The sequence below is a fragment of the Drosophila guanche genome, unplaced genomic scaffold, assembly GCF_900245975.1.
Source record: "Drosophila guanche unplaced genomic scaffold, DGUA_6, whole genome shotgun sequence".
In the NCBI taxonomy this organism is placed as follows: domain Eukaryota; kingdom Metazoa; phylum Arthropoda; class Insecta; order Diptera; family Drosophilidae; genus Drosophila; species Drosophila guanche.
The window spans coordinates 17,086,209-17,113,803 of NW_022995743.1; the positions used below are offsets into that span (position 1 = coordinate 17,086,209).

The following is a 27,595-nucleotide window of genomic DNA, read 5'->3' on the forward strand; positions in this document are numbered from 1 at the left end:
AGCCAGAGAGTGAGAGAGGGAGAGAGAGAGCGCTGGCAAAAGAAGAAACAAAGTGGAAGAAAGTAGATAAGTACTTGTGACAAGAATTGGAGCTATGCAAATGCGAAAATAGTCGCACTCTTCATGCCCTAAGCCCATAGGCTTTAAGCCAGCACTCAATTTGAACTTGTACGGGGAACGGAACTGGTTTGGCAACGCAATCCCTACCCCTGAACGTGTTTTACCCCTAACTTCTGGCAGTACACAGAGTGCCAACACAGAACAAAAGTTTGCCGCTAAATTTCTGTTCGCTTACCTTGCCAGCTGTTGAACAACAACAATGGAGAGATAGAGAGAGCAGTCCCCACACACAGAGAGAAAGATAACGGCTGGAAGAGAGAGAGAGAGAGAGAGAGAGTGAGAGAGAGCAAAGCTCGACTCATACCTGGGGCTGCGGCTGCGGCTCCGGCTCTAGAGTCTAGAGACTCACGGCATTCGCGATTCAACCTTTGCGTCGCGTGGTGCGCTTTGATAAAACAACTGCAACTCTTTTGTATCAAGTGCGAGTATGTACCGACAGAGTGTCGCGTAGCGCTACCGATAAGCTTACGAAGCGGCCAGCGCAGCAGCATCAACATCAACATCAACATCGTAGTCGTTGAAGCGAAAACTGTGAAGGGCAGGCAGCAGCCATAGGGCAAGCAGTTAAGCAAAGCCTTGTCCCAAAACCAACAACTAAAACTGTGTTGTGTGTTCTGTGCCTGTGTCAGTGTGTGTGTTTTGTGCTGTGATCGCCGTGCACTCCTAGTGGGTCACTGGAGCGTGCCATATGCCCAAAGCGGCAAGAGAAACATGCGACTCATGCGCTAGCTCAGAGGTGGAGGTAGAGGGCTTCGGTGGCTTGGGTGACGGCTGAAAGGGTGGACGGACGGACGGACAGGTGTCAATGTCAGTCGAAAATGCCGTTTTCGTAGCATTGAAAACCTTTGCACAGCAGCAAAAACGAGCACCGGGAACATATGTACATAGATACATATGTAGACTGGAGTCAGACCTGTCCATGAGTGCGAGAAATGGCAAACAGTTTGCTCAACTCGTGCACTTCCGCTGGAACTCAATCGTTTCCATTGATTTTTGAGTGTGTTTGGACTTTTTCACATTATTTTCTTGTTAGCCGTGGCTGTGAAAACAACTTTTACAGAGAAAAAAGCCATTTCACCCGTAAATTGAAAACGAACAAAAGCCAAGTAACAGCGAACAAGAGGATGGGAAGCAGGAGGAAGCCGGAGGAAGAAAGAAAGACACATAACCAAAACCAATCGGTCAGCATCGGTTAACAGTATTAAAGCAGCGACTGGCGTCTATGGGGTGGGGGGCCAACTTCCAACTTCCGTTCGTTTAAGCAGATTGTTTGTGTTTTTCTGCTGCTGCTGCTGCTGCTGCTGCTGCTACTGCAGCGGCGCAGTGGGAATTCCGAGAGGTGAAAAGGGGGTGAATGGAAACACAACGATGAAGACTCAGGGCCGAAGTTTGCAATACTCTGCCGTATCGATCATCACATTTTGATTGGATGATCGGAGAAGGGTGATTGTAATATGCACTGCGCTGCAAACCTTTACTGAATATCCGAACACCCTCTGGAAGAGTATAACATATGAAAAGAAACTTTAAGCAACGCATCATTGGCAGGGAATGGGCTTTGACTAATTTCCCAATGAATCGGCAGTTGAGTTGCGGCTGCGCCCTGCAGCTCTGCCCCTCGTCTGTATATGTACATATATGTGTATTTGTGTAGTGGTGGTGGCACCAGCAGCAGTAATTGAAGCTGGAAAAGAGCGTGAAACCGTTAGTAAAAGTAACATTGATAGCTCGGAAGATACTGCAAGCCCACCTCTCGGTGGTGTGGCTGGTGGCACCCATCATCACAACACACATCAATCATGTAGAAAATATTTGCACAGGAAAAAATGTAGTCATAATTAATTGAGCGACTCCTTGAGAGTCTGTCTCCCCCGTAGCGAAGGCGGTAGTTCTCTTCCGGAAGGGGTGACCCATTTGCCGGCGACCCAATTGCATTTGAAATTGTTGTTTAATTAGTCAGCAGATTAGTTACTGTAACAACTTAATTCGACATGCCATGCGAATGCGGCAAACAATTGTGTGAAAATTGCACAAATCTATCCCACGGACACACAAACAGACAGACAGGCAGAGATAGAGAGAGATGGAGGTGCACACGGGCAACACTGAAGCAACATTGAGCAATGCACTTGGATTCAAAATCAATTTATGTTTACCAACCTCAACAAAACTGCAACCAACAGAAAATGATATGCAAAACGGATTTGGATTGGGTTTGGGTTTGGGTTTGGGTTTGGAAATGTGTTGCAACTTGTCCGGGCTAAATGCATTTTTAATTGCTTCATTGTTTCAAAAATGCATATCATGTTATTGCACGGACCAAAATGATCCATTCCATGCCCCCTCCATTCGACCAAACCCACAGCAAATCCCATTCAGAGAATTTCAACATTTGTCGTTTTCTCCACAACGAAATTTCTATGACCAAGACCACTTTTGCCTGCCTTTTGCTGCCTGGTGTCTGCTGCTGCTGCTGGACGACACCGAACAACAAGTGCGCCGCTGTCAGCTGAGCCGAAATGCGATACGGAATCGTAATCATCTTGTTTTTCGGTTCGGTTCGGCTCGGTCCGGTCTGTTTGTCTGTCTGTCTGTTTGTCTGAATGTCCACAGTCAGCGTTTCATGTCATCCATTTAAGTGGCCAACAATCCCGAGCTTGACTGGAGCTGCCCAAGAATTTCTCTTTTCGAATTATGTGGGATTTTTGCCTCGGGTCTTTGCCAAATAATTTCACACAAAACACAACACACAGTTGTCAGGTGGAGTTGATAGAAGATGCTGTCGAAGACGAATGTTAGGCCACGCCACTCAATCCATATGCCAAGAAATCATCCATGAATGAGCTTTAGTCGCGGTGAGTTTCGCTTATCGAATTCCTCAGTGCCGTTTGGAGTCACTATCGCTCTCTCCCTCGCTATCACGTGGCCCAATTCGGTGTACTCAAAGTATGTAGTTTCAAAATTAATTGGCCCAACTACGTGCCCCATTCAGGTGCCGGCAATTTACATATTTGGACTATTTCTTACTGGGTGCAGTTGCATTCAGCACGGACTTTGAAGGTAGCAGAGAGATAATATGTCCCAGAGCAACTCACAGCCAACACAAACAGTGACGTCAGGTTATTTGCATTGGGGATGATGGGCCGGCCCAGAGCTCTGGCTCTGGCTGTGGCTTTGGAGAATCTGGTTATCTGGGCGCGAGAAGTTCGTTATCTTCAGCTGGAATTTGTTTATGGGTTTCTCGCCGTAAAAATAAAACGAAATTCCTTTGAATGCAGTACGAAAACGAGCGCTGCCAGGCACACACAGGCGCTCCCCCCGCACCTCTAGCACTGATGGCAATTTGTGTATCTCGGCACGACCTGATAAGCTGCTCCATAAGCAACGTTTTCTTGTTTTGGAGCCCAAGTCAAAGGCAGTTGGGGACCGGTGGTCCCAGGGGCAAAACAATGGCGGCATCTGGCGCGTAATTAACCCAACAAAAAAACAATAACAAAAACAAAAACAAAAACAGCTAAACGAAAAACAAAAAGCCACTTCAAAAATAACAAACGAAACGAAACGAATTTGTTTTGGGCAAAAGTGTTTCATGTGCGCGACAATTGCGAAGAATGAGATACGATTCCAGTGCATCCCATACCATTCCATGAGAGTGCGTGTAGCGTGAGTGCGGAAATGGCTTAGTGCCTGTGAAAAGCGCGATAAAATCAAAGGGGGATCGTCCCGTACCACAAATAAACAACAACAACAGCAAGAAGAAAGCGTCGCCAAATGGCAGGTGAATCGCCAGAAAGCAACAGCTCGGAGAGCAGTCCTGCAGCAGTCCAGCGGCAGTTGAACGGCAGTGTGGACAGTGGCATAGCCGTGCTGGAGGGGGAGGTGGAGACGCCGACGCTGAGACGACGGCAGCGGCTGCAGCAGTGCCAGCGCATCCTCCAGGTGCTGCAGCGGGACCACTCCACCCACAGGCTGCTGCGCGATAGATTAAGGTGAGTATGGGTATGGGTATGGGTATGGGTATGGGTATGGGGACAGACCCAGAACGGAAGCAGCTGCAGTCGAGCTGGGGCTCGGCTCGACTCAGCTTGGGTGCGCTCCGAGTGAGTGACTGGCTCGTTGCCCACAATCTTCGACCATTTGTTGCAAGCAGGCCTGGCAAGCAGGCTGGAAGCAACGGATATCAATTTATGCAAATTTGCATGCGACCTCAAAATGAAAATAATGACAATATCTCAGGCGTAGTCAGTGAATCTTTCAGCAAGAACTCGCATTCAGTGAGCACTTGGGCGGAATCTTGAAAGCTTTTCTGGGAATCTGTTTCCACGATTGCCAAAGAGAAACCGACTCTGACGCTAGGTCAGCTTCTGGCCACAGAGTTAACCATCAACGAAACGATTTCCATGCAACTATTACGAGTTCGAGTGGCAGTGAAATGAGTTTGCCGTTTGAAGAACGAACCACTAATGGGCTGTGAAAGTTCCACCAGAACGAAATTGTGAACCAATCTAATTGGTTGTCAACTGTATTTCTGAATATTCGACTTACGATAAAAAGGTATCCATCGGTTGCAGTTCTCATGGTAATCCCTTTAAGTACTTCTAGGGTATGCAACATTCGAATGTAGCCCTAGAGCAAAGACCCGTTCCGATCCGTTCCTCAGTCCAGGTTTGTTTCGCTTTCCTACACGCGTGTGGAGCAGCCTACAGAGTGGAGCCGCAATCTTATCGGATATTTCATAATTAATTTGATTAATGCCAATTAATTGCCGTAGGCTTTTGCATGGCCAATGGCGGGGTCAATCGATTTCAGATATTTTCTTTGGGCCATTTCTTTTGGGTCATTCATTAGTCGTCTCGTACATGTGACTGGCGGCAGGCGAAGCATTCCACAGCTGCAGTGGCAGTGGCAGTGTCAGTGGCATAAAGCCAAGAATATGAATCCATTAGGGGCTGGGCTTTCCGTCTATTTGTACCCTCTCTTGGGGGATTTGCATGGCCCCATTGTTGCGTGACCAGCAGCGAAGCTCGGACCCAGCCAGTCCGCAATTGCGGCCAGTTCCATTTCGGTTACTCGCCAGCAACGCACATAAAATCTAAAAAAATAAACAAACAAAAAACCAAATTATAAATTGTATAAATAATATTATGCCAAAGAATTGACACATATAAGATTACAAAAACCATTCGAAGATGTGATATAACCGCGGAAATTGTCTTGACACTTATCTGCGAAATTCGTTGCCGCGCTTCATCGTTTTCCTTATATATACAGAAACTTATACAGATACAGATACGGATACAGATACAGATATATATATATATATATATATTTATCAATGTCCGCGAATGGAGCTCTTATCAAAGCAACAAAAGGCTTATATAGCGAGCCGCAATAACGAAATGGGCAAACAAAAATTCACTATAATACCCCTCTGGGCTCCACTTATATATATTACGGTTATATGTACAAACGGAAAGTAAACAATCCAAATAAAACTTGGCTAAAACAAACCTGTCGCCGCTTTCAGTCGCTGCTCCAGTCGCAGTCGCATTCGCATGCCCAGTCGGAGTCAATCGTTAACTTGAAGATCGTTTCCAGCAAAGGTGGAGGAGAGCCCTTATTCCAGTCGGGTGGGGCCTCGTGATCTTAATCAGTTTGGTCTTGCTATATAGAGAGAGGTATATAGTAGTGCCGCCATAGTAGTGTCAGTCGGGAATTGTTTCAAATAGTGTGTCATGCGTTTGGGATTGTTGTCGTTTTCGGGCTGAGATTGTGTCCGACTGACTGCCGCCGGGGAGGAGTGATGTGGTGGCAATTAGCGAGTTCATGTGGCAATCACCTCGAAAGAATCACGTACCGAAAAACAATATTTTCCAAAAGTGATTGATTGTAATCGTGGCGAAACAAACGCGGAGAAAACCCTCAAAATTGTGTTTGGTAATTATTTATCCAGATACTCCCCAGTGAAGTTCGCTGTGTGAGGTCTGCCCTGGGCCAGTTATAGCCAATAAAAGTGAAGAAAAATTGCATAATTTGATGCCAAGTGAAGTGAATTACACAACCAATAAAGAATCTTTGTTTCGAAGCACACAAACACACAACCCAGGAAGTTACGCAACCCTCAATGATCTCAGAAGTTTTATGCCAGAAACACTTGAGCAAAACCTTCTCGATAAGAATCTCAACATCGCATCCATTTATCAACTTTAATTAGTGATAATCGCTATGTGCAAAAAGTAAACACAAAGAAATACTTAAGAGTCTTAAATAAAAGCTCAATCGTGACTGCAAAGCCAAAGAGCTTTCCCTCCCTCCCCAAAGTTAATCAATTCTATACGTAGAAAGAGATTGGAGCTTTGCTGTAGTTGCTGCAGTTTTAATAAATGTTTGATTAGATTAAAAACAACAAGTCTGCATTCAGTTTTCATTCATGGACACTCAATACTTCTCGAAACTCAAATACCTCACGAAGGGTACATGGCCAATCCACCTTTACGTATATCATCTCTTGGTAAATCAACTTTCTGATAAGGCTCCCTGAGGCCAAAGTATGGCAAACCAACCGAGTACGTGAAGTTCTCTGTTCTGATAATCGAAAAGTATTTGCGATGGTTTTATGTACGAGTATCTTGGCCATTTCACTCTTTTAGTTGTGACACAACTTTGAGCTGCGTGGGTTTGAACTATTAAGGGGAAGAGGGGTCTTCCTGTGCGTGTGTGTGTGCTTCGAATGCAAATGCTGCGAAATCGTTTCTATTACCACTATCAAACACAATGTCGCCTCCTCAGTGCTGCAAGCGTTTGATACGCCCCTACCTACGACTCATGGAGCTGCCAATCCATCGTCCTGGAGCCGCCAACCTGCTGCTGGGCCTCACCTCGGTGGTGGGTCTCGTCGGCGGTGCCTACCTGCTGCAATGTGGCGCCCAGCGACTCCTCGGGTGAGTTAATCGAATAGCGATAACCAAATGAGTGTGTGCTCCCCCGTGTAAGTGCCCCGTGCTGCCAGAAGATGCACTCGTAGAGATACAGATACAGATACAGATACAGCTAGAGATACATATACTGACAGGTGCAGATGTTGGCAGTGAAACTGAAACTGAACTTTCCGAGATGCAGCTGCTGCTGCAGCAGCTTCAATTCGATTACGTGTCCATCGTTTCGCATGACTTGATGGCGTTTGCGTGTGCGAAGAAAGCAAAGAAAAGTGCAGAGGAAAAGCATTTCGCATAAAAAGCGATTTGACATAATTGTTGCCATTTTGTATGCTTGGCACAGTTGCGACTGCTGTGGCTGTTGCTTTTGCTGTTGCTGCTGATGTTGCCTTTCTGTGGTCTTTCCTCATCTCAGTTGGGCATCCAGTACGTAGCTTCGCCTTAATTAAGAATTGCGTAAGAGACATCAGGCCAACAACTGCAGCGGATCAGCGGTGGCAAATCGAGTTGGTGCACAATTTCATTTTGCACCTGTAATGGTTTATGGATAACCGTACCGCTGGACGTTTCATAACATTTACAGACTGTCCAGACTGCCCCTTGAATTGACTTGGTGTCAAGACGAATTTGGCCAGCGGCAAATGGCAAACGGAAATCGTTGCCCAACAAAGGGCAGAAGCAGAATTGCTGCTGCCGCTGCCGCTGCCGCTTCCAGTCAAAGACCCGGCGAACACCTTTAAAGACTTGGTCCCAATAACAATTATCCGCCCACAATTGTTTGCTTTTCGCCACCAGCACTTGTCAATGGCAACTTAATTAGCTGCTTTGTTAACAATATTCTTATGATATGCGACATGGGTAAATACTCGTACGAATAGGAGTTGGGTCGGAGATAGGGTAAATTGCATTTAAATCTGGAAAGACGAAAGCTATGTTTCTTTTGTTGACTAGAGATATGTTCGCTCCTTTTGTTTACTCAGAGACAAACTTGAATGACAAGCTACTTGCAACTTGAATTGAAAGCAGCTTAGAGAGTGAGAGTAATCCAAAGCCAGTTACAGACCATAACCATTGTCAATTATGGGCTATAAGACAATTATTGCCCAAGATCCACTTCACCCTTAGTGGCTTTTAAACCATAAACGCAGATATGTATAGTCTGCGTTTAGTCTTAACAACAATAACAATAAACATCTAAAAATATATACTCCAAATCGGGATCAAAATCCATATCCAGGTTTTCCATAAATAGTTACGAATTGTTCGTTTCATTTGAAATAACGGAACATTTTTGAACTAGCCTCATGTTGGCGCCACTGTAGCATGTATGTATGTAGTTGTCATGTAGATTTTGTGTTGCAATTAAACGCGCACATTTAAAATTTGTATCGTTAGATACATGCAAATATATGTACATAAATACTACACATGTTTAGGCACATTTATGTACATATAAATATGGAATAACTGACAAACGGACCTTTTCAGAGTTTCCAAATAATTACACAAAAAGTCCAAAATTTATTGAGACGCGCAGAAATGGAGCTGGATAGACGGCAAGATGTATGGATGTGTAACTCCATGCTAATGCTATGCTAATCCAAGGCAGCACAAGATTCATCATTTCTATTAATACTGGTCTATGATCGATCTCTGAGTTATGTTCTACTTGTTCCATCTTGGGTGGCATTCAGTATCCAAACATGTGTATCTTTGGATAAGTTTCCAGTACAAAGAAAAGTATGCTTCAGCTAGAAATTTGTAGAACAAGACAGACAGGTTACTGTCTTATTGTGGCGATTTGTAGCGAATTTCAGAGTCCTATGGTTTCCTTTTTTAAATGAATTGTTAATTGGTAATATGGGTAATTATTTTGCTTGTCAAAATTCGTATTCATCCGCTCGACTCAGTCATTAATAAAGCAAACCCGCACAGAACCAGAGGGCAACTTTATGATTTTTTGTGCTGCGAAATGCTAATGGGGATATTCCCAGCTTACATGTATATATTAACCCAGATACTTTAGTCAGATTTCAGTGGAATCTGCGCATTCGAGAACTCTCGAAACATCTTTCTTTTTGTGAACTTTAAAGTTGCTTCTGCCAAGTGTGGCGCCATTCATTTGCGAATACAGAGAAGTGTTTATTCCAATAAAGTTCGACCATTCGATTGATTTGTTGAGGATTGAACGTCTCGGAGCATGCATAGATTTAAATTGCCAGACAATATCGGAGGCAAACTCGTTTGCGGAATGTTTCTCACAATTAGCATTTGGAAATTAATGAAGTTCAGGCCGAGACACAGCTAAAAAAGATTGCCAAAAATTAATTTACAGACAAATGAATGCATATGCATACGGGTATGGGTATGGGTATGGGTATGGGGCCCGAAACGGTTCCTGCTTGACCAGATATCTACTTGGTTGCTGGCTTGGGGATCAATCATGGAAGAAAGCCGATAGATGGGCAGGGAAATATGCCTAGTCACGGCTGATTCCGATACGTAGACCCGTTGGGTTGCTTTTCCAGCCAGGGGGGGGTGGCGGTGTACGGAAATGTAAGGTCTTCTTCTCCAGAGTCTACAATTGAATCTTACGTCATTAACGAGTTTGCTGCCAGCCAGCCAGCCAGCCAGCCAGCCTGTCTGAATGTTTACCCACTCTCTCGCTCTATGCCACTCTCTCTCGCTCTCTTCAGGTCTGGGCATGCTGCTCTCTCTCTCTCCCCAGAGTCATGAAACCGGCATGGCGTATGAGCAACGCTTCGACTGAGCCTCGGTCGGGTCTCAGCTGTTGCCCGCACAGAGCCAACCGACTGCGCACAGCACAACAAAGGCAAACCTTGTCCGAGAAAGTTGTCAGTGTCGGAGTGCGCCGAATCATCCAAATTAATGTGCTCCCAGACTAGAACATTGTACATGCAAATCGGCGAAAACAGTTCAATTCGAGTGCCATGCCAAATCAAAGCAAACAAAGCACCAAACATCTCATGACATTCACATAAAACACAAAACACAAAACACAAAAGAGAGAGAGAGAGAGAGAGATCTACCACACTAAAAACCCCAAGACTAAACCAAAACCAAACAACTCCGAACCCCCGAGAATCCATCGAAGCTATATAACCCTCCGGAAAAGGGTGAGAGAGAATGTTGCTCGCGTCCGTGGTGGTGTGCCAAGTGGAGAGATTGCTCTGCATGCCGATCAGCTTTGCCGTGTTCGCCTTCCTCTTCATGGCCTGCGCCATGGAGGTGGTTCTGCTGAAGACAACCACCAGTGATCCGGTGTTCGGGCGGCCTCCCGACGACGGGGACGGGGACGGGGACGAGGCCGGCGACGACGAGTCCGAGGAGCAGATCTACTATGAGAATCTCGGCAACAACTACGAGCACTGGGCACGCCGACGGATGCGTTTCCATCAGAGGCAGCAGCAACATCAGCAGCAGCAGCAGCAGCAGCAGCAGCAGCAGCAGCAGCAGCTGATTATTTAGATACGGAATTTGAAATCGGTTGGGAATCGGTTATGACTGGTTTGCCTTTGTTTTTCGAAATTATATGGTGTATAGGAGAGAGAGAGTTTGTAATGTTTTTGTTTTCTTGTTTATGGTTTCGTTTGTAAGCGATTGCCAAGCCAGACATTTCATTTGAATAAGTTAACCAAATTGTTTGTGATTGATTGTCAATTTTGAGCACGTTGTGCCACAACAACTACCACAACAAAACACGACGACTCGTGAATGGATACGATACGAATAAATGTATGTTACAAGAGTCAGTCAGATCAGAGGCGATGCCTTCTTAACTTGTTCCTGCGCGAACTGATTGCACATCTCGTACGAGAGTAGCTTGTAAGCCGTGTGATATGTTTAGTTATTTGATACCTAGATCCTAAGTGACGCGAATAAATCTGGCCTTAAAACTAAACTCGACTGAACCGATGTTTCGATTGCTTGCCCCTGGTCCAACTGGTTTTTCCTCCGGCTTTCCTCCGCTTATGCAATCTGCCAGGTGGCATAGGCGTCAAGTGAGAGAAAGTCCATTGCCCCAAATGGCGGGAATGGGGGGCCTCTTACACTCACTCGTACACATGTCCCACATGTCTGTGGGAGAACGGGGAAGATGCAAAATTATCAAGCGAGCAGGCGCTAATTGTCTCTGTCGGCTGACTGCCAACCTAATTGGTTGCTTGATTTCCTCATGTTTCTCAACAGTTTGTTTATCTTGACCTGACCTTCTGCTGGTTGAACAACCCCTGCGATTCGGCAGAACTGACCTGACTAATCGCCGTGACTCGAACTAACCGAACATTCTCCGTGTTCTATGAATTATTTCCAGTAAAATAGCCGACAGGAAGTGGAAGAAGGAGGAGGCCAGCGAGGAGCAGAGCTGCAATGTCTGCTGTGCAGACTTGGAGCAGACCAGTCCCAAAACGTAAGTCCACCGCTAAGTCCCTCAGTGAGGAGCTTCGATCGATCGATCTGTCTCCTTCCAGCTATGTGACATGTTGTACGTGCGGGAAGCTGGTGTGCCGCGGCCCCAAGTGCGCAGACTGGCGGCCGAAGGATGCCAAGTGGGAGTGCCAGCTGTGCCACAGCTCCAAGGAGTCGCTGGCCCACACCTCCTCCTGGGTGGCGGAGCAGATGTCCTTTAACCAGCACAAGCTCGTCTACCCAATGCGGGCCCGAAGCGAGGTCTACATACCCATCTCTGGCGATGGCAACGACAGCACAATGCGTAAGCAGAAACCCACTAAAATTATTCCCATTGCACTGATAGCATGCCACACTTTGCTCCCTTGCAGACATTGAGAGCGTCAGCCAGGTTGGGCAGAGCATACATCTGGACGAGCGAGCCAAGATACGTGCGTATGTGGAGGAAATCGTCGCCGAGATGCTGGGCGGCAATCTGGATCACATCAAAGTGGGGCAATTGTCCAAAAGTGAAAACTGTAAGTACAGCCTGCTGCTGCTGCTGCTCTGCTCAGATTGTCAGCGATTTGATTAGAGCAAATGCAATTGTCAGTTCAGTGCATTCAATTTCCAATTTGCAAAAAAGATTCAATTGGTCGGGCAACATTTGTGTTCATCGGGACTGGCAACATTTGCTGCTGGCAACACACATGTTGCTGGCCAGCGAAAGTTCACTGCATACTTTTGGGCGACGCTTTCGTTAAACTTTTTATCTAAGCGAAACACACACTCACACTATCACTCACACATGCAAATGCAACGCAGACTTGCAATTCTTCCACAAATTTCATGCAAAACTTTCGAACCTGCTTATCAATGTGGAGAACGACCTGCTTAAGGGAGGTAAGTAATCGAGTAGTCGAGCAATCAGCGGTCGAGCGAATGCAATGTAATCGTTTTGAATGTAATCTAACCTCTCGATCCTGCAACCTGCAACCTGTAACCTGTAACCTGCTACCAGTAACTGTATCTACATGTATTTTGTGTTGAGTTGGTAGCCTTGAGTAGCCTTGCCCCAAATACGAGTATGTAACAGTCGGAGTGTCGGAGAATTCCCTCATTCGCCCACAAATGCCATAAAATAAATCCATGAATCAATGATTGGAGCTTTTATATTCAATGCCAGTCGAACTGCCTGCCAGCCTCAGTCGCACTGACTTATCATTCTACAAATTGAGAGCCGAAATGAGCAATCTCTCTCACACATGGGCACTCGGGCCGACAGTCGCGAATCGCGGTCAGATAAGGCTATATGTACAAGCACACATATGTAGCTCTGATAAGGTGCTTTAGCTTTTCAAGTGCCGACAGCACCTTGCAGGCGCTGTACAAGTGCTGTAACCAAATGACAGACCGAGATACACATTAATCATACGCACCGTACATGCGTTGATCACCAAGTGATTTACACCAGTGGTGTAAATTTACAGCTTACATGGCCATTCATTTATGCTCATGAGGAGGCCCTCTGTCTTGGCAATTGATTGACAGCGTCACGCTCCGAGCCAGGCGTCTAATATTCACTAATTTTAGGCGAGGCAGCGGCAGCCAGCGTGCATGTAAATCCCAAATCAAAGCTCAACTGTTGGCCAAGAGGAGAGTCTCGGAGAGTGCCGAAACACCCAAGATCGCCAGCTGTAGGGTCCCCCCATACATACACCATATTTCTGTCTGTATGTAGACCTAGGAGAGTCAGTGTGCGTGTGTGCGAGAGTGGGGCTAAGTGAGCGGTTAGACGCTCGACAATCGCACGGAACCGCTTCATTTGTCAGAAGCGTCGCGCCGTGATCGTAACGTTAATCGAGCTCCGGGTACACGCACACACACACACACACAGAGACAGAAGATTCCGTCTAAACGGGGGTGCTGGTGATAACATATTCAATTTGATATTGTATGATAGCTTGAAGAATTTTTGGCCAGCAGCCAGAAATAGACCTGCGTCAGAGCAGAGATAACGCGAAGAAGCTGCCAGATGAGTTCGGATTCAGCTACTTGTGAGTTACCGTCAACCTTGACCCGAACCCAGCTGGCAGAAATTGAAGACAAGAAGACAGTTGAAACGCAAGTCGATAATCGCGATAATCGTGAGGTAAAACAGGCAAGACGCGAGAAAGAGACCTCAATCAGCGCTAATCAATATTAATGATCCCGAGTCCCGCTTGTAGCTCCAATCTGTGTGCAATCCAACCTGAGATTAACAACAACAACAACATCCATTATTTTCCGCTGATGTTCGTGAACTTTCAACACGTGCCTGTGTGCCTTTAACGCTGTAGTTTACCTTTGACCTTAGCCAATCCGATCACCCAACTTATCGCAGGAAGTCGGCATCGCGACACCCCATCTGATCCGATGGAGAGTTATCAAGCCCCTTGAACGCGACGCAGGGCTAAGCGTTAAGCATATTTAAAAATGAAATTAAGTGTGATTACTCAAGTAATTGAGTAAATACCCAAGTGATTTGCGCTGAACCCTGAACTTTGATCAGAAGTTATCCGTCTGGGTCTGGGTCTGGGTCTGGGTCTGGTTCTCGGCCTGTTTTATTCCGGTGTTATTTTCACCGATGACTCGCATGCGAATGTTTGTTTTGAATGGGGGACAGTTTCTATCTTTGGCATTTTGTGCACACCTGAATGACTAACGGCAGAGCCCGGACTAGACAGCCCCACCATAGTTCAGACCATTCAGTCGGGCAGCCGCCGAGTGAGTTGTTTGTCAGAGTTGTTGGGCCGATAAAGAAATATGGGCGGCATTGTAACGCAAAATAGATAGCTTCGGGCCAATCATTATTTATTATATGTATGTTGGGGAATTTACCGCAAAGCGACTATAGACTTAACATGTCAAAGGGAGAATGATGAATATGTATTCATAAGTATTCGCGATTTTCAGCATGAGTGGCTCGGGGGGGCAAGCGATGCTCGGTTTATGTGCATGTTTGACAATGATGTGGGGGGGATAAAACAATACGAAAGCAGAGCTTAAATATTTATTTGTAGTAATTAACAGCTCGACGGGCAGTTATGTCAATGAAAACGCCAAACAAAACCCAAAACCCAAACACGGAGTACTCAAACAAACAAACAAACAAACAAATACAAAAATAATAACCAATACCTGCGACTCAGCAATATCGTCTGGATCGCATATACCAATACACAGCCCGAGACTCCAGTTCATACTTGTACATATGTACATATGCATCTAGCATGGACTTTACTTTGGGCCTAATCACCGGCGTGTATGCCGTTCTGGCCGTAATTGTCTTCTACGTTGTTTACGTCATTGAGGTGAAACTAGGTATGGCCTATACATACACACACATATATTTATGTACACTCACTTCCATACTTTCTTTGACTTTCATATGAGCACGCTTAGAAGTAAATTAATTTTCACTTTTATTGTATCGAACTTGGCTAACCAAGCACTCAGCTAGTAGCATCGTAGTTTTGGCCAGCCAGCATTCTTGGCCAATTTATTGACTTGACAATGCGTACTTTCAGATCTGCCGGCCATTGTCAATGGCAGCAACAACCTGAGTCCAACCAGAAACAACAACAACAACAACAACAACAATAACAATGGGGATGCTGACTCTCTGGCAGAGATCTCACAGACCCGTCTACGCAGTCTCATCGAGACCATAATAGCAGAGACGCTGCGCAGCAGTGCGCTGAGCGTGAGTGGAGCCGTCTCGGAGATCAGCCTGGACACCAGCCGCTCGCTGGCCGGCGAGCTGCCGAGCAATGGCGGGAACGGGATGAAGCGACGCCATCGCACGGAGCACTACTTCGAGCCGAAGATCTATCAGGATCTGCTGGCCACAGCGGTGCTGAACAAGGTAAGCCCAGAGCCCAGAGGCTGCACTGTGCCACCTGTGGTGCCACACATGACCACACCATGCCTGCCTCCCTGCTCGAGTGTCTTGTAAGCCCTAGAGCACTGTCCCTCTATCGTGTTCTGGCCACTTCCGCCACGCGCACTTCGAGCCCGATTTCGCTTTCATTGAACCCGCACTTGGGCGGCTTCGATTGTCCAGTTGCCACACACGACACGACACCGATGAACCAAAGCCAGTCCACGCTAATTAGTTGCAGCTCAATGTCTCGACTGTAAAGACGTTTTCTTCAAGCAGCAGCAGCAGCAGCAGCAGCAGCAGACAATAGTAGACTAAAGAGGAAAATCAATCACGACGCTAATTGGATATACATAGATCTATTTTCTGGAACAACTTAACAGGCCCAAGTACAGTGTACCTTACAGGACAATGGAGGACTCCGGGGACAAAGTAAATATTCTCTATGATGCAATGTGTGTGGCAATGTGTGTGTCAAGCCAAATGCATGACTCAGCTTACGATTACGTATTCAACTCTAATCGGAATATCCTCAACCTTATCGCCAGTTCCCCGAACTCCCCAAAACTTCACAATCGACATTGTTTCGGCAACGTGGACAGCAATCCGACATTGTCACTGTCCCTGCATACGATCGATAAGAGAATTTGCTAATAATCGATGACGTTGCGAGCAGTGTCTGAATGGAAATGGAAATGGAAATGGACATGGTGGGGTCTAATCTGCTCAGGGGACACACACGACTGCTCTTTGGGGTTCAACAACACTTTGCTGCCCCAATGTCAAGGTTAATAGACTAAATTTAGTTGTCTTCTTCGCCACAGATTGCCGACAAAGATGGGAACACGCGGTTGGTATCGGAGAGCACACCGGACCTGAGTGGTCACCTCATTGATGAGAATTACAATGCCGAAGCGTTGAGCACCACGTCCGGTAGTTCCATTGAGCCCCGAAGCGACTGCAGCCTCACCGACCATGAGTTAGAACTGGATGTAAGTCCCAACAGCCACCTGTCCTGGCTCATTGTCACGCTCATCGCTCCCTCATTCCAGGCTGGCAAATCGCAATCCCTGCAAGTGGAATTGGAGCGTGAATCGGTGTTGAGTGATTACATAGCCGCACACATGGTACCCCTTCCGGACTTCTCGGCATCTGTTACCGAATCGGAGGATGGTAAGTGATGGACAACTCTCCGCTCTCCGCTCTCCGCTCTACGTTTCTCCATTCCCTTTCAGACGTCGGATCAATCTCCTCGAGCATGATCGGCGATGGCACCTGGGAGGATAACTGGCTGTTCAAGAAGAAACGCAGCTCCATGCAAAGCTCGGCCACACCGAGCAGCATAGGCATGCTGGTGCCGGCTCCCAAGGAGCATGTACGAGCCCAAATTGGCGACAGGACAGCAGACGAGGTCAGCGATCTGTCTGAGCTGGGATCGGATGCGGAGGACAACCCGCTGGACTTGTTGCGCTGCAACGAGCTTAACGATCGCCTGCTGAGCAAGCATCTCATCGGTGGTCAGAACACAAAACTTGTGCTAGACGAGCTCGTGGATCGCAGCAGCCTGACCTCCCAAACCCTCCCGGAGGAGCACGAGCCCGCATTTACCGAAACCACAAACACATTCGTCATAGCCTCCACGGCCGGGCCATCGGAGAGTGTAGTTGCACCCCCGCCACCCGTGGTGTTCCAAGATGACTCACTGAACGAGGACCTGGTCCAGACTCCCATTGCAGGTAATTGTCACCTCCACATGCATATGTGTTTGCCTTAAACGTAGAACTTCACCCTTGCCATCCTTAACATTGGGTCGACCACCGCCTCTGATTAGACCAAGAGCATCCTAGAGTGTCCCAGATACAAGTTGATTCCATCCTAGCTGCTTGACACCCGGGACACCGGAAACCCTTCAGTTTATGTAGAACCTCAGCCCTGATCTGTGCCCGATCTTGAAGCATCGACATTTAGCAGTCGTTTGTGTTGCAGCCCAAACTGAAACTGACGAACTGGCCAGCCTCGAAGGCTGCACCGGTTACAGCACAGTCGAGTACATCGACGAGGAGCAGATGCGCGAGACCACACCCTCAGTCATCGAGATACTGGCCGCCATTGCCTTGGGGCCGATGCTAGCGGTCCCAGCCTCGGAGCAGCCTGGCGTCATGACACCCAGTGAGATGCATACACTGAAGGAGCTAAGTGACTTGGCGCTCGCCGAAATAAACGCTCGAACAATGGACCTTGCGCACCATTCACTTGACATCATAGAAGAGGAGACAATCGAATTATTTCCCTCAACAGTCTGTGGCTCAGAGCCGCCCACTGTACATGCCAATCCAACAATACGCACCGACCACACCCGACCGGCTCAAACATTTTGCAATCCCTGCAATTCCATCGAAACGACAGCGCCCCAGGACAACGCAGTGATACCGAATTCTGCCTTCGTTGACCAGTTGCTACCATTAGATAATCTGAGAGCAGTGGAAATCATTTCAGACAAAGAAACCGTGGCTGTGGATCCTCTGGCTGCAGTGGAAACAATTCCAGAGTCGGAAACCAGAACTGTTGATTCTCCGGCTGCAGTGGAAAGTGTTTTGCAGACAGACACCGCACCTGTGGACCCTCCGGCGGCAGTGGAAAGCATTCCAGAGGCAGAAACCGTGGCTGTGGATCCTCCAGCTGCGCTGAAAACCATTTCTGAGACAGAAACCGTGGCTGTGGATCCTCCGGCTGCAGTGGAAATCATTCCCGAGACCAAAACCAAAATAATATCACAGCCTATTATCGCACCTGTGGATCCTCCGGCTGCAGTGGATTTGATTCCAAAGACAGAAACCGTGGCTGTCGATCCTCCAGCTGCAGAAATCATTTCACAGCCTGAAATTGCATCTGTGGACCCTCCGGCTGCAGTGGAAATCGTTCCAGAGACGAAAACCGTGGCTGTGGATCCTCCTACTGCAGTGGAAATCATTCCGGAGACCGAAACCGTGGTTGTGGATCCACCAGTTGCAGTGGAAATCATTTCACAGCCTGAAATTGCACCTGTGGACCATCCTTCTGTAGTGGAAATCGTTCCAGAGACCGAAACCGTGGCTGTTGATGCTCCAGCTGCAGCGGAAATCATTTCACAACCTGAGACAGCACCTGTGGATCCTCCGGCTGCAGGGGAAATCATTCCGGAGACCGAAACCGTGGTTGTGGATCCACCAGTTGCACTGGAAATCATTTCACAACCTGAAACAGCGCCTGTGGATCCTCCGGCAGCAGTGGAAATCATTCCAGAGACAGAAACCGTGGCTGTGGATCCTCCGGCTGCAGTGGAAACAATTCCAGAGTCGGAAACCAGAACTGTTGATTCTCCGGCTGCAGTGGAAATCGTTCCAGAGACAGAAACCGTGGCTGTGGATCCTCTTACTGCAGTGGAAATCATTCCAGAGTCGGAAACCGTGGTTGTGGATCCTCCAGTTGCAGTGGAAAGTGTTTTGCAGACAGAGACCGCACCTGTGGACCCTCCGGCGGCAGTGGAAAGCATTCCAGAGGCAGAAACCGTGGCTGTGGATCCTCCAGCTGCACTGGAAACCATTCCTGAGACAGAAACCGTGGCTGTGGATCCTCCGGCTGCAGTGGAAATCATTCCCGAGACCAAAACCAAAATCATTTCACAGCCTGAAATCGCACCTGTGGACCCTTCGGCTGCAGTGGAAATCGTTCCAGAGACCAAAACTGTGGCTGTGGATCCTCCTACTGCAGTGGAAATCATTCCGGAGACCGAAACCGTGGTTGTGGATCCACCAGTTGCAGTGGAAAGTGTTTTGCAGACAGACACCGCACCTGAGGACCCTCCGGCGGCAGTGGAAAGCATTCCGAAGGCAGAAACCGTGGCTGTGGATCCTCCGACTGCAGTGGAAATCATTCCAGAGACAGAAACTATGGCTGTGGATCCTCCAGCTTCAGTGGCAGCCATTCCAGAGACAGAAACCGTGCCTGTCGATCCTCCAGCTGCATTGGAAATCATTTCACAAGCTGAGACAGCACCTGTGGATCCTCCTACTGCAGTGGAAATCATTCCGGAGCCCGAAACCGTGGCTGTGGATCCACCAGATGCCGTGGAACTTCTTCCGAAGACAGAAACAGCACCTGTGGATCCGCCGGCTGCAGTGGAAATTATTCCACAGACAGAAACCGTGGCTGTGGATCCTCCGACTGCAGTGGAAATCATTCCAGAGACAGAAACCGTGGCTGTGGATCCTCCGGCTGCAGTGGAAACAATTCCAGAGTCGGAAACCAGAACTGTTGATTCTCCGGCTGCAGTGGAAATCGTTCCAGAGACAGAAACCGTGGCTGTGGATCCTCCTACTGCAGTGGAAATCATTCCACAGACAGAAACCGTGGCTGTGGATCCTCCGGCTGCAGTGGAAATCATTCCCGAGACCAAAACCAAAATAATTTCACAGCCTGAAATCGCACCTGTGGATCCTCCGGCTGCAGTGGATTTGATTCCAAAGACAGAAACCGTGGCTGTCGATCCTCCTACTGCAGTGGAAATCATTCCGGAGACTGAAACCGTACCTGTGGATTCTCCGGCTGCAGTGGAAATCATTTCACAACCTGAAACAGCGCCTGTGGATCCTCCGGCAGCAGTGGAAATCATTCCAGAGACAGAAACCGTGGCTGTGGATCCTCCTACTGCAGTGGAAACAATTCCAGAGTCGGAAACCGTGGTTGTGGATCCACCAGTTGCAGTGGAAATCATTCTGGAAGCAGAAACTGTGGCTGTGGATCCTCCGGCTGCAGTGGAAATCATTCTGGAGGCAGAAACTGTGGCTGTGGACCCTCCGGCTGCAGTGGAAATCGTTCCAGAGACCGAAACCGTGTCTGTGGATCCTCCGGCTGCAGTGGAAATCATTTCACAATCTGAAACCACACCTGTGGATCCTCCAGCTGCAGTGGAAATCATTCTGGAGACCGAAACCGTGGCTGTGGATCATCCAGGTGCAGTGGAAATCATTTCACAGCCAGAAATTGCACCTGTGGACCCTCCGGCTGAAGTGGAAATCATTCCAAAGACAGAAACCGTGGCTGTCGATTCTCCATCTGCAGCGGAAATCATTCCGGAGACAGAAACTATGGCGGTGAATTGTCCAGCTGCTGCGAAATTCTTTCCTGGGACCGATACCGAGCCTGTCGATCCTTCAGCTGCAGTGGAAATCATTTCACAGCCTGAAATTGCGCCTGTGGACCGTCCTTCTGTAGTGGAAATAGTTCCAGAGACCGAAACCGTGGCTCTGGATTCTCCAGTTGCAGTGGAAATCATTTCACAACCTGAGACAGCACCTGTGGATCCTCCGACTGCAGTGGAAATCATTCAAGAGACCAAAACCGTGACTGCGGATCCACCAGCTGCAGTGGAAATAATTCCGAAGACAGAAACCGTGGCTGCTGTGGAAATCGTTTCAAAATCTGAATCCACACATGTGGATCCTCCGCCAGCAGTGGAAATCATTACAGAGACTGAAATCGTTTCTGTGGATCCTTCAGCTGCAGTAGAAATCATTCCGGAGACCGAAACCGTGGTTGTAGATCCTTCAGCTGCAGTGGAAATTCTTTCGAAGGCAGAAACAGCACCCGTGGATCCTCCGACGGCAGTGGAAATCATTCCAGAGACAGAAACCGAGAGTGCGGATCCTTTAGCTGCAGTGGAAATAATTCCGAAGACAGAAACCGTGGCTGCTGTGGTAATCATTTCACAATCTGAAACCATACCTGTGGACCCTCCGGCTGCAGTGGAAATCGTTCCAGAGACAGAAACCGTACCTGTGGATTCTCCGGCTGCAGTGGAAATCATTTCACAGCCAGAAATTGCACCTGTGGACCCTACGGCTGCAGGGAAATTCAATCCAGAGACAGAAATCGTGGCTGTGGTACTTTCTACTGCAGTGGAAATCATTCCGGAGACCGAAACCGTGTCTGTGGATCATCCAGGTGCAGTGGAAATCATTCCGGAGACAGAAACCGTAGGTGTTGATCCACAAGCTGCAGTGGATATCATTTCACAGTCTGAAATCACACCTGCGGATCTTCCGCCTGCAGTGAACATCATTCCAGAAACTGAAACCGTGCTAGTGGATCCTTCAGCTGCAGTGAAAATCATTCTAGAAACTGAAACCGTGCCTGTGGATCCTTCAGCTGCAGTGGAAATCATTCCGGAGACCGAAACCGTGGCTGTGGATCATTCAGTTGCAGTGGAAATCGTTCCAGAGACAGAAACCGTGGCTGTGGATTCTGCAGCTGCAGTTGGGACCATTCCGGCGATAGAAACCGTAGGTGTTGATCCTCCAACGGCAGTGGAAATATATCCGGACACAGAAACCGTTCCTGTGAATCCTCCAGCTGCAGTGGAAATCATTCCAGAGACAGAAACCGTGGCTGTGGATTCTCCAGTTGCAGTGGATATCATTCCAGAGAGAGAAACCGGGTCTGTTGATCCTCCAGCAGCAGTGGAAGTGATTCCGGAGACAGAAACCTTGGCTGTTGATCCTCCAGCGGAAGTGGAAATCATTTCACAACCTGAAACAGCACCTATGGATCCTCCGGCTGCAGTGGAAATAATTCCGAAGACAGAAACCGTGGCTACTGTGGAAATCATTTCACAATCTGAAACCACACCTGTGGATCCTCCAGATGCAGTGGAAATCATTCTGGAGGCAGAAACTGTGGCTGTGGATCCTCCAGCTGCAGTGGAAATCATTTCACAGCCTATTATCGCACCTGTGGATCCTTCGGCTGCAGTGGAAATCATTCCAGAGACAGAAACCGTGGCTGTGGATTCTCCAGCTGCAGTTGGGACCATTCCGGCGATAGAAACCGTAGGTGTTGATCCTCCAACGGCAGTGGAAATATATTCGGAGACAGAAACCGAGCCTGTGGATCCTTCAGCTGCAGTGGAAATCATTCTGGAAGCAGAAACTGTGGCTGTGGATCCTCCGGCTGCAGTGGAAATCATTCTGGAGGCAGAAACTGTGGCTGTGGATCCTCCGGCTGCAGTAGAAATCATTCTGGAAGCAGAAACCGAGCCTGTGGATCCTCCAGCAGCAGTGGAAGTGATTCCGGAGACAGAAACCTTGGCTGTTGATCCTCCAGCGGAAGTGGAAATCATTTCACAATCTGAAACCACACCTGTGGATCCTTCAGCTGCAGTGGAAATCATTCTGGAAGCAGAAACTGTGGCTGTGAATCCTCCGGCTGCAGTGGAAATCGAACCTACGTCGGAATGTGTTCCAGCGCAATCGTTCGTAGAACACTCTAAGAGCGATGGTTCCGCTCTAGGTAAAGCGACACAAAAGTGCCTTCGAAGACAGCCGAACATTCCTGACACAACACCGAGCGATGGAGACGCGGCAGCGAAAGCCGAGCCTGTAAACCTCTTGGGGACCATTTGCAAGTTTTACATAAAAGACAAACGACTATTGGCAACAATCGAACGCAGACGTCGACGCGCTCTGATCATGCACAAATACCTGAGCTCCTTCGACTCTATGGAGGACACCATAGATGATGTTTACGAGACCCATCCCAGCCTCTTTGACGAATTGCACATGCATGACGATGATAGTTTAGTTTCCAGTAGAGAATCCAATAGCCAAGTCAGAACCGCTGCCGCTGGCTGCCAAACTGCTAGGGTAGATATCATAGAGTCTTCAATTCCTAAAGGCCCACACTATGTGGGATCCACCGAATTGCACTCAGTTCAGTTAGAGGATCCATTAAGGTCAGGGACTGTTCGTAGCAGTGAAACATTCTGTGATATGGGAGATGATAAGGACATAGACTTAGATGTAGAGACTGATTCCATCATTGTAAATAGTTTGAGTGAAATCTCGTATAATTTCATTAACGCAATTCTCTTCTCAGATCAATTAAGTTCAGAGTCGAATCACAGCGATGAGAGTGCGCCGTCCACTAGCTGTGAGACCTTCAACGGAGACGGCGACTCTGAACAGGAGTTCGTTAGCCAGAGAGTTCTAGTTTTGGACGAGCGCACGTCTAGGACAAACACTTACACTTCCAACAGCAACACCAACTCTAACTCTAACACACATTCCACTCACACTGAAACCACAACCACAACTAACCCCACAAATCCGAGTAGACGCACTAACGGCAAACTAACAAATGGTTCCCTGAGATGGTCGAAGAAGGCGGGTGCCTGTGCCATCGCACTCCCGAATGGTGGCCAACTGGTGGCCCAACAAAACGACGTGAATGATGATGATGATGTTGTACTGTTGCGGCGCTTTGTGCCAGGTAACAGTAACCTAACCATAGACATGGCATGGCCACCACTGTCATCACTCGGTGTTTGTTGTCCTTTCCCTTCCCCTCCTTGCCTTTCGCTGCTGCTGATTGCTTGGTCTTGCTTTAACCTTTGCCGTGTGCGCCCAGCTTATTTACATTGTCTACGTATTATGTGTCCTGCTCAGATGATTCCCATTGTTTCTAAAACCAACCCACGCACCCCACTTGCAGGTTCTATTGCAGAGCGCGAGGTCAAGAAATGGTACAATGCCGTCGAAATGCCCAACAATCCGTATGCGCCCGAGGCCCTGAAGCAGCGGATCAGCGGCACCCAGGAGCGCTACATGGATGTGCCAAACATCAGTCCCAGTGCCGAGCAGAAGGCCCTGGCCGCAGCCCTCACTGAAGATGGCGACCCGGACCCTGTGCCCCCCTCAACCGACTACAAACGGTAAGTGAAGACTCGTCCCCATCCGGACTCGTCGCCATCTCTAACCATTCATCGATCACACAGCTACAGCCGCGACTACTACATAAACAATGCCCCCAACGGCACAGAAGTAAGCGGAAACGGACGGTGTGCTTCATCGTCCAGTGTAGAGAGGCAACCCCCCGCCGAGGATGTGGCGCTGGACATTGTTATCAACGAGGTAAATCAACCAGAACCACTACCACAGCATGGCCGCATTTCAAGTAGCGCTCAGAGTAACGCTCCTGACCTCTCTCATTGGACACTATCCACGCCAGTGCGCCGTAGCAGTTCGCTTAAATTCATTAACAAGCGTCCCGCCCACTCATTAACTCCCGTCCCCATCAACGACTACGAGCGCCCTTGCACGTCAGCGTCCCAGTACCGAGACACAAGCTTAGGGGTAGACGACGAGGACTTTGATGTCCGCTCCCACCGCTCCTGGCGCAGCAGCATTGGCCAGTTCGGTTATGGTTCTGCCAGCACCCTGCCCAAGCGGCGCACCCAGTCCAGCCTGAGCCTGCACAGCAACGGCAGCGGGGTCTCCTTCGGCTCGTCGGCTTCGAAGAGGCCTCCGGTCGGGCCCTCGGCCGGGGTACTCACACAGTTCGAGAAGCAGTTGCTTCACAAGGACCTCAAGCGCAACAGTTTCCGTGCAGTGTCGGGCAGCTCAAAGGATTTCGTGATGAATCCTCTGTTCGAAAGCGAGACCCCCAAGCTGGCGCTCAGGCCAGAGACAGAGGACCCGGGCGACTCGGGGGTCGATAGCTGCCTGAACGGCTTTAGCGGTGCGGATGCCAAGTACAGTAACAATAGTTTACTCTTCTAGATCAAACAGGATGGAAACAGGTTAGGTTAGGACAGAAGGTCGAATAGGGTCGGGTCGGTAGCTTCCATTTGCCAAATCCATGCATAGCTTAGTCAGAATCAATGTTAAACACTAGTCAGTATAGAAAATTCGAGTTTCCCTCTACAAATAGGTACTGTACACAAATGAGTGATGAGAATAAGGGAAGGACCGCACACAGAATCTCCAGCACAGGGTTAGGTTCGGGGTCAGGAGTCATTCGTTACACCGTTCAACCGCACCAAAATGCACACACATTCAATAAGCAATGAGGGTATGCCTTGCTAGTGTTCTATCTATCTACCTATCTAATTTGTACTTTTATTTAGTAAATATTTACGTAATGTAATGCTAATGCCCCTAGAGTACGGAACAATTTACTTTTTAATCATTATATTTTGCTGTTAAAGTTATCAAATAAATAATACGTAACAATACATAGCTCCAATCTGTATCTGTATCTGTATCTGTATGCACTCTGCTAACGATCTTTTATGAACAAACAACCACAACTCCACACGCCTAGAGATATTTACCTACATACTTATTATGCATTAATTCCGAATAAAGCCAAAACTATAGGCAAACCAATAAAAATAAAACACAAGCCATGAAACAAATGTTTTTAGTATCCAAACAACCTAATGAATGGTGAGTACAGGATCTGAGATTTATTTAGCATTTATAATTGCGCTTACACTGTTTGAGGTTGCTTTTGTGGAACATGACTAACAGCATTTGTTTCGAAATAAGCCATTTGAATAACTATTACTAAGCGAATGTTTGCATGATGCTGCTTGACCCGTACACCTCACGCACCACACACCCACCACACAACACATCTACTCGAAGAAACACTAAAACCACCACCTTTGTCACACTTACAAATATAAATACACATTAAATAAGTACTAACACGGCCATTGTTCTTCTCTCCGTTTGAATGTTGACCGTTATTACTAACCCTACAATACACACAAACCAACTAAATCAACAACACACAAAACCAACTACCGAAACAAACAAAATTATCCTATCAAAAGGCGGCTCAAAACGCAAGCAAAGCTGCAATAGAGCAGGAGCAGGAAGCGGAAACAGCTGCGGCACACGTTTATACGGCCTTGCCAGCTCAGGTCTTGGACGATTCCCTAGAGACCCAGTCGAACCCTTCGCTACACTCCCTTCAAACAACGACAACCACCAGCGATGAGTCCGAAACGGTGCGCGTCTATGACTTCAATAAGCAGGAGACCACGGTCATCAGAGCTGCCCCTGCGGAACAGCAGCCAAGCTCCTCCACGACATCATCCATGGAGTCGGCTCAGAGCGCACCGTTGTCCACTTCCTCCATAGACGCGTCAGTGTCCAAAAAGCGTGAGCGACCAGTTGTCCTACAATTTGGCCCTTCAGACTCGGTGCCCAGCATCGGCTCGCCAGCGAGTACGCCCATAAGAGGCTCGACACCCCCGGCGTTCCGATTTCTCCAGCCCAAGCGACGCCTCATCGAGCCGAGTCAAGTGCTGTCTGTGGACGAAGATGAGTTGGTAAGTGAATACTTTTTGGCGTGACCGGTTGATTTTATCAGCTGATGAAATATGCTTGGCAGCCTGAACCAAGTACACCCAGCGCAGAGAAGCCCGCCGTAGAAGATGAGGTGGCCCATGCCATGCCCTCGGTCAAAGCTCTGGCCCAAGCCTTTCTCCTCACCAGCAAAGCCCAGCAAGCCGAGCGACGATGGCGATCAAAGGTAAGCTCAAGAGGATCTGTAACATAGATCTGTTTATTATATTGTGAGTATAATTTGACACAAGGTAAGAATGGCAGCAGCACATGATTCACCAGACAGGCCAGCTACCTCCCTGGCACGACGACCCAAGCTGGAGCATGCCGTCTCCATGGCAGAGGTAGCCGATGAATCCACGATCGCCTCTGACTTATCATCCCTCGAAACGTAAGTTCTCTTTGGAGTTGGATAAATGTTACGTTCCTGAGTTCCTTCTCAAACTCACAGGGATCCATCTATGCATTCGGACGGTTCCATGAATCCACCCATCGCCTCTCCTGTGAGCCCAGTTCCGGTGCGTCACGGTTTTCTCCGGAGCAATATTGCTTTCTTTGAGAACTTAAAGTTTAAGTAAATACACGAAGGGGATAAAAGTGCATCCATTGGTGGATATTCCTTGTGTAATATGCACAGCAATGGTAAAGCATTTCACGCATCGTAACCAAAAAACAATCATGTGCCATGGCCATGGCCCGTATTCCCTAACCTATTCACACACAAACACACACACACACACACACACACACACACACAACAAAGTACTTAACTTAATTGTTACTTGTAGTCCGTATTTATTATTAAAAACTATTATATCCATGGATCCTATTTATTTAGCCCTAAGATATGTATTATGCGTGTACTTATTAGACGTAACAGAACTAGTTAAAGTTTCAACCGAGAGACGATACGTGTTACCCGTAAGTGTTTAACTGTTGCATATTTATAATCAATAAATCTTACATGGAATTAAGGGCTCGTCTTTACAACTGGCATTCACAAGAGACTTAAATAGATCTTTGCCATCGGTGTAGGCACC

The 27,595-nt window shown here is 47.9% G+C and overlaps 2 protein-coding genes and 1 long non-coding RNA gene across 12 annotated transcripts; 2 read left to right on the forward strand and 1 right to left on the reverse strand.

Annotated features, from left to right (window-relative positions):
- Nucleotides 1-482: 482 nt before the first annotated feature.
- Nucleotides 483-27,529, forward strand: LOC117584693 (serine-rich adhesin for platelets). Of its 8 annotated transcripts, XM_034273730.1 has the most exons (20): nucleotides 483-545; nucleotides 3,399-4,109; nucleotides 11,389-11,484; nucleotides 11,546-11,787; nucleotides 11,855-12,001; nucleotides 12,288-12,365; nucleotides 15,032-15,369; nucleotides 16,209-16,376; nucleotides 16,437-16,557; nucleotides 16,620-17,120; nucleotides 17,371-18,485; nucleotides 21,156-21,446; nucleotides 21,702-22,205; nucleotides 22,458-22,710; nucleotides 23,911-24,130; nucleotides 24,194-24,329; nucleotides 26,039-26,539; nucleotides 26,602-26,742; nucleotides 26,807-26,946; nucleotides 27,007-27,529. In XM_034273730.1, exons 2-20 carry the CDS (start codon nucleotides 3,892-3,894, stop codon nucleotides 27,131-27,133), a joined length of 5,337 nt encoding a protein of 1,778 aa, XP_034129621.1. In that variant the 5' UTR covers nucleotides 483-545; nucleotides 3,399-3,891; the 3' UTR covers nucleotides 27,134-27,529. The 8 variants fall into 8 exon arrangements, with proteins under 8 accessions (XP_034129621.1, XP_034129630.1, XP_034129638.1 ...); XM_034273739.1 differs by lacking the exons at nucleotides 17,371-18,485; nucleotides 21,156-21,446; nucleotides 21,702-22,205; nucleotides 22,458-22,710 and adding an exon at nucleotides 23,296-23,688 and having other exon boundaries at nucleotides 494-545; XM_034273747.1 differs by lacking the exons at nucleotides 17,371-18,485; nucleotides 21,156-21,446; nucleotides 21,702-22,205; nucleotides 22,458-22,710 and having other exon boundaries at nucleotides 498-545.
- LOC117584815 (ABC transporter G family member 4) lies at nucleotides 9,899-10,777 on the forward strand. Its single transcript, XM_034273939.1, has one exon. The coding sequence runs from the start codon at nucleotides 10,203-10,205 to the stop codon at nucleotides 10,542-10,544; it is 342 nt and encodes a 113-aa protein (XP_034129830.1). The 5' UTR covers nucleotides 9,899-10,202; the 3' UTR covers nucleotides 10,545-10,777.
- Nucleotides 19,938-22,225, reverse strand: LOC117584823. 3 transcript variants are annotated; one of them, XR_004573877.1, is made up of 4 exons: nucleotides 22,153-22,225; nucleotides 21,148-21,249; nucleotides 20,311-20,463; nucleotides 19,938-20,055 (listed from the first exon to the last, which is right to left on the reverse strand). It is a non-coding gene; the product is annotated as an uncharacterized LOC117584823 (long non-coding RNA). The 3 variants fall into 3 exon arrangements; XR_004573876.1 differs by lacking the exon at nucleotides 22,153-22,225 and having other exon boundaries at nucleotides 20,311-20,412; nucleotides 21,148-21,287; XR_004573878.1 differs by lacking the exon at nucleotides 22,153-22,225 and having other exon boundaries at nucleotides 21,199-21,276.
- Nucleotides 27,530-27,595: the final 66 nt, after the last annotated feature.

What these genes read in the sequence shown, in the direction of transcription:
- LOC117584693 (XM_034273730.1), top strand. Translation starts at nt 3,892, where the DNA reads ATGGCAGGTGAATCGCCAGAAAGCAACAGCTCGGAGAGCAGTCCTGCA. An exon ending in ATATCATTTCACAGTCTGAA is followed by an intron (nt 21,447 to 21,701) that starts ATCACACCTGCG and finishes CCGGCGATAGAA; the next exon opens with ACCGTAGGTGTTGATCCTCC. An exon ending in TGGACATTGTTATCAACGAG is followed by an intron (nt 24,330 to 26,038) that starts GTAAATCAACCA and finishes TCCTATCAAAAG; the next exon opens with GCGGCTCAAAACGCAAGCAA.
- LOC117584815 (XM_034273939.1), top strand. Translation starts at nt 10,203, where the DNA reads ATGTTGCTCGCGTCCGTGGTGGTGTGCCAAGTGGAGAGATTGCTCTGC.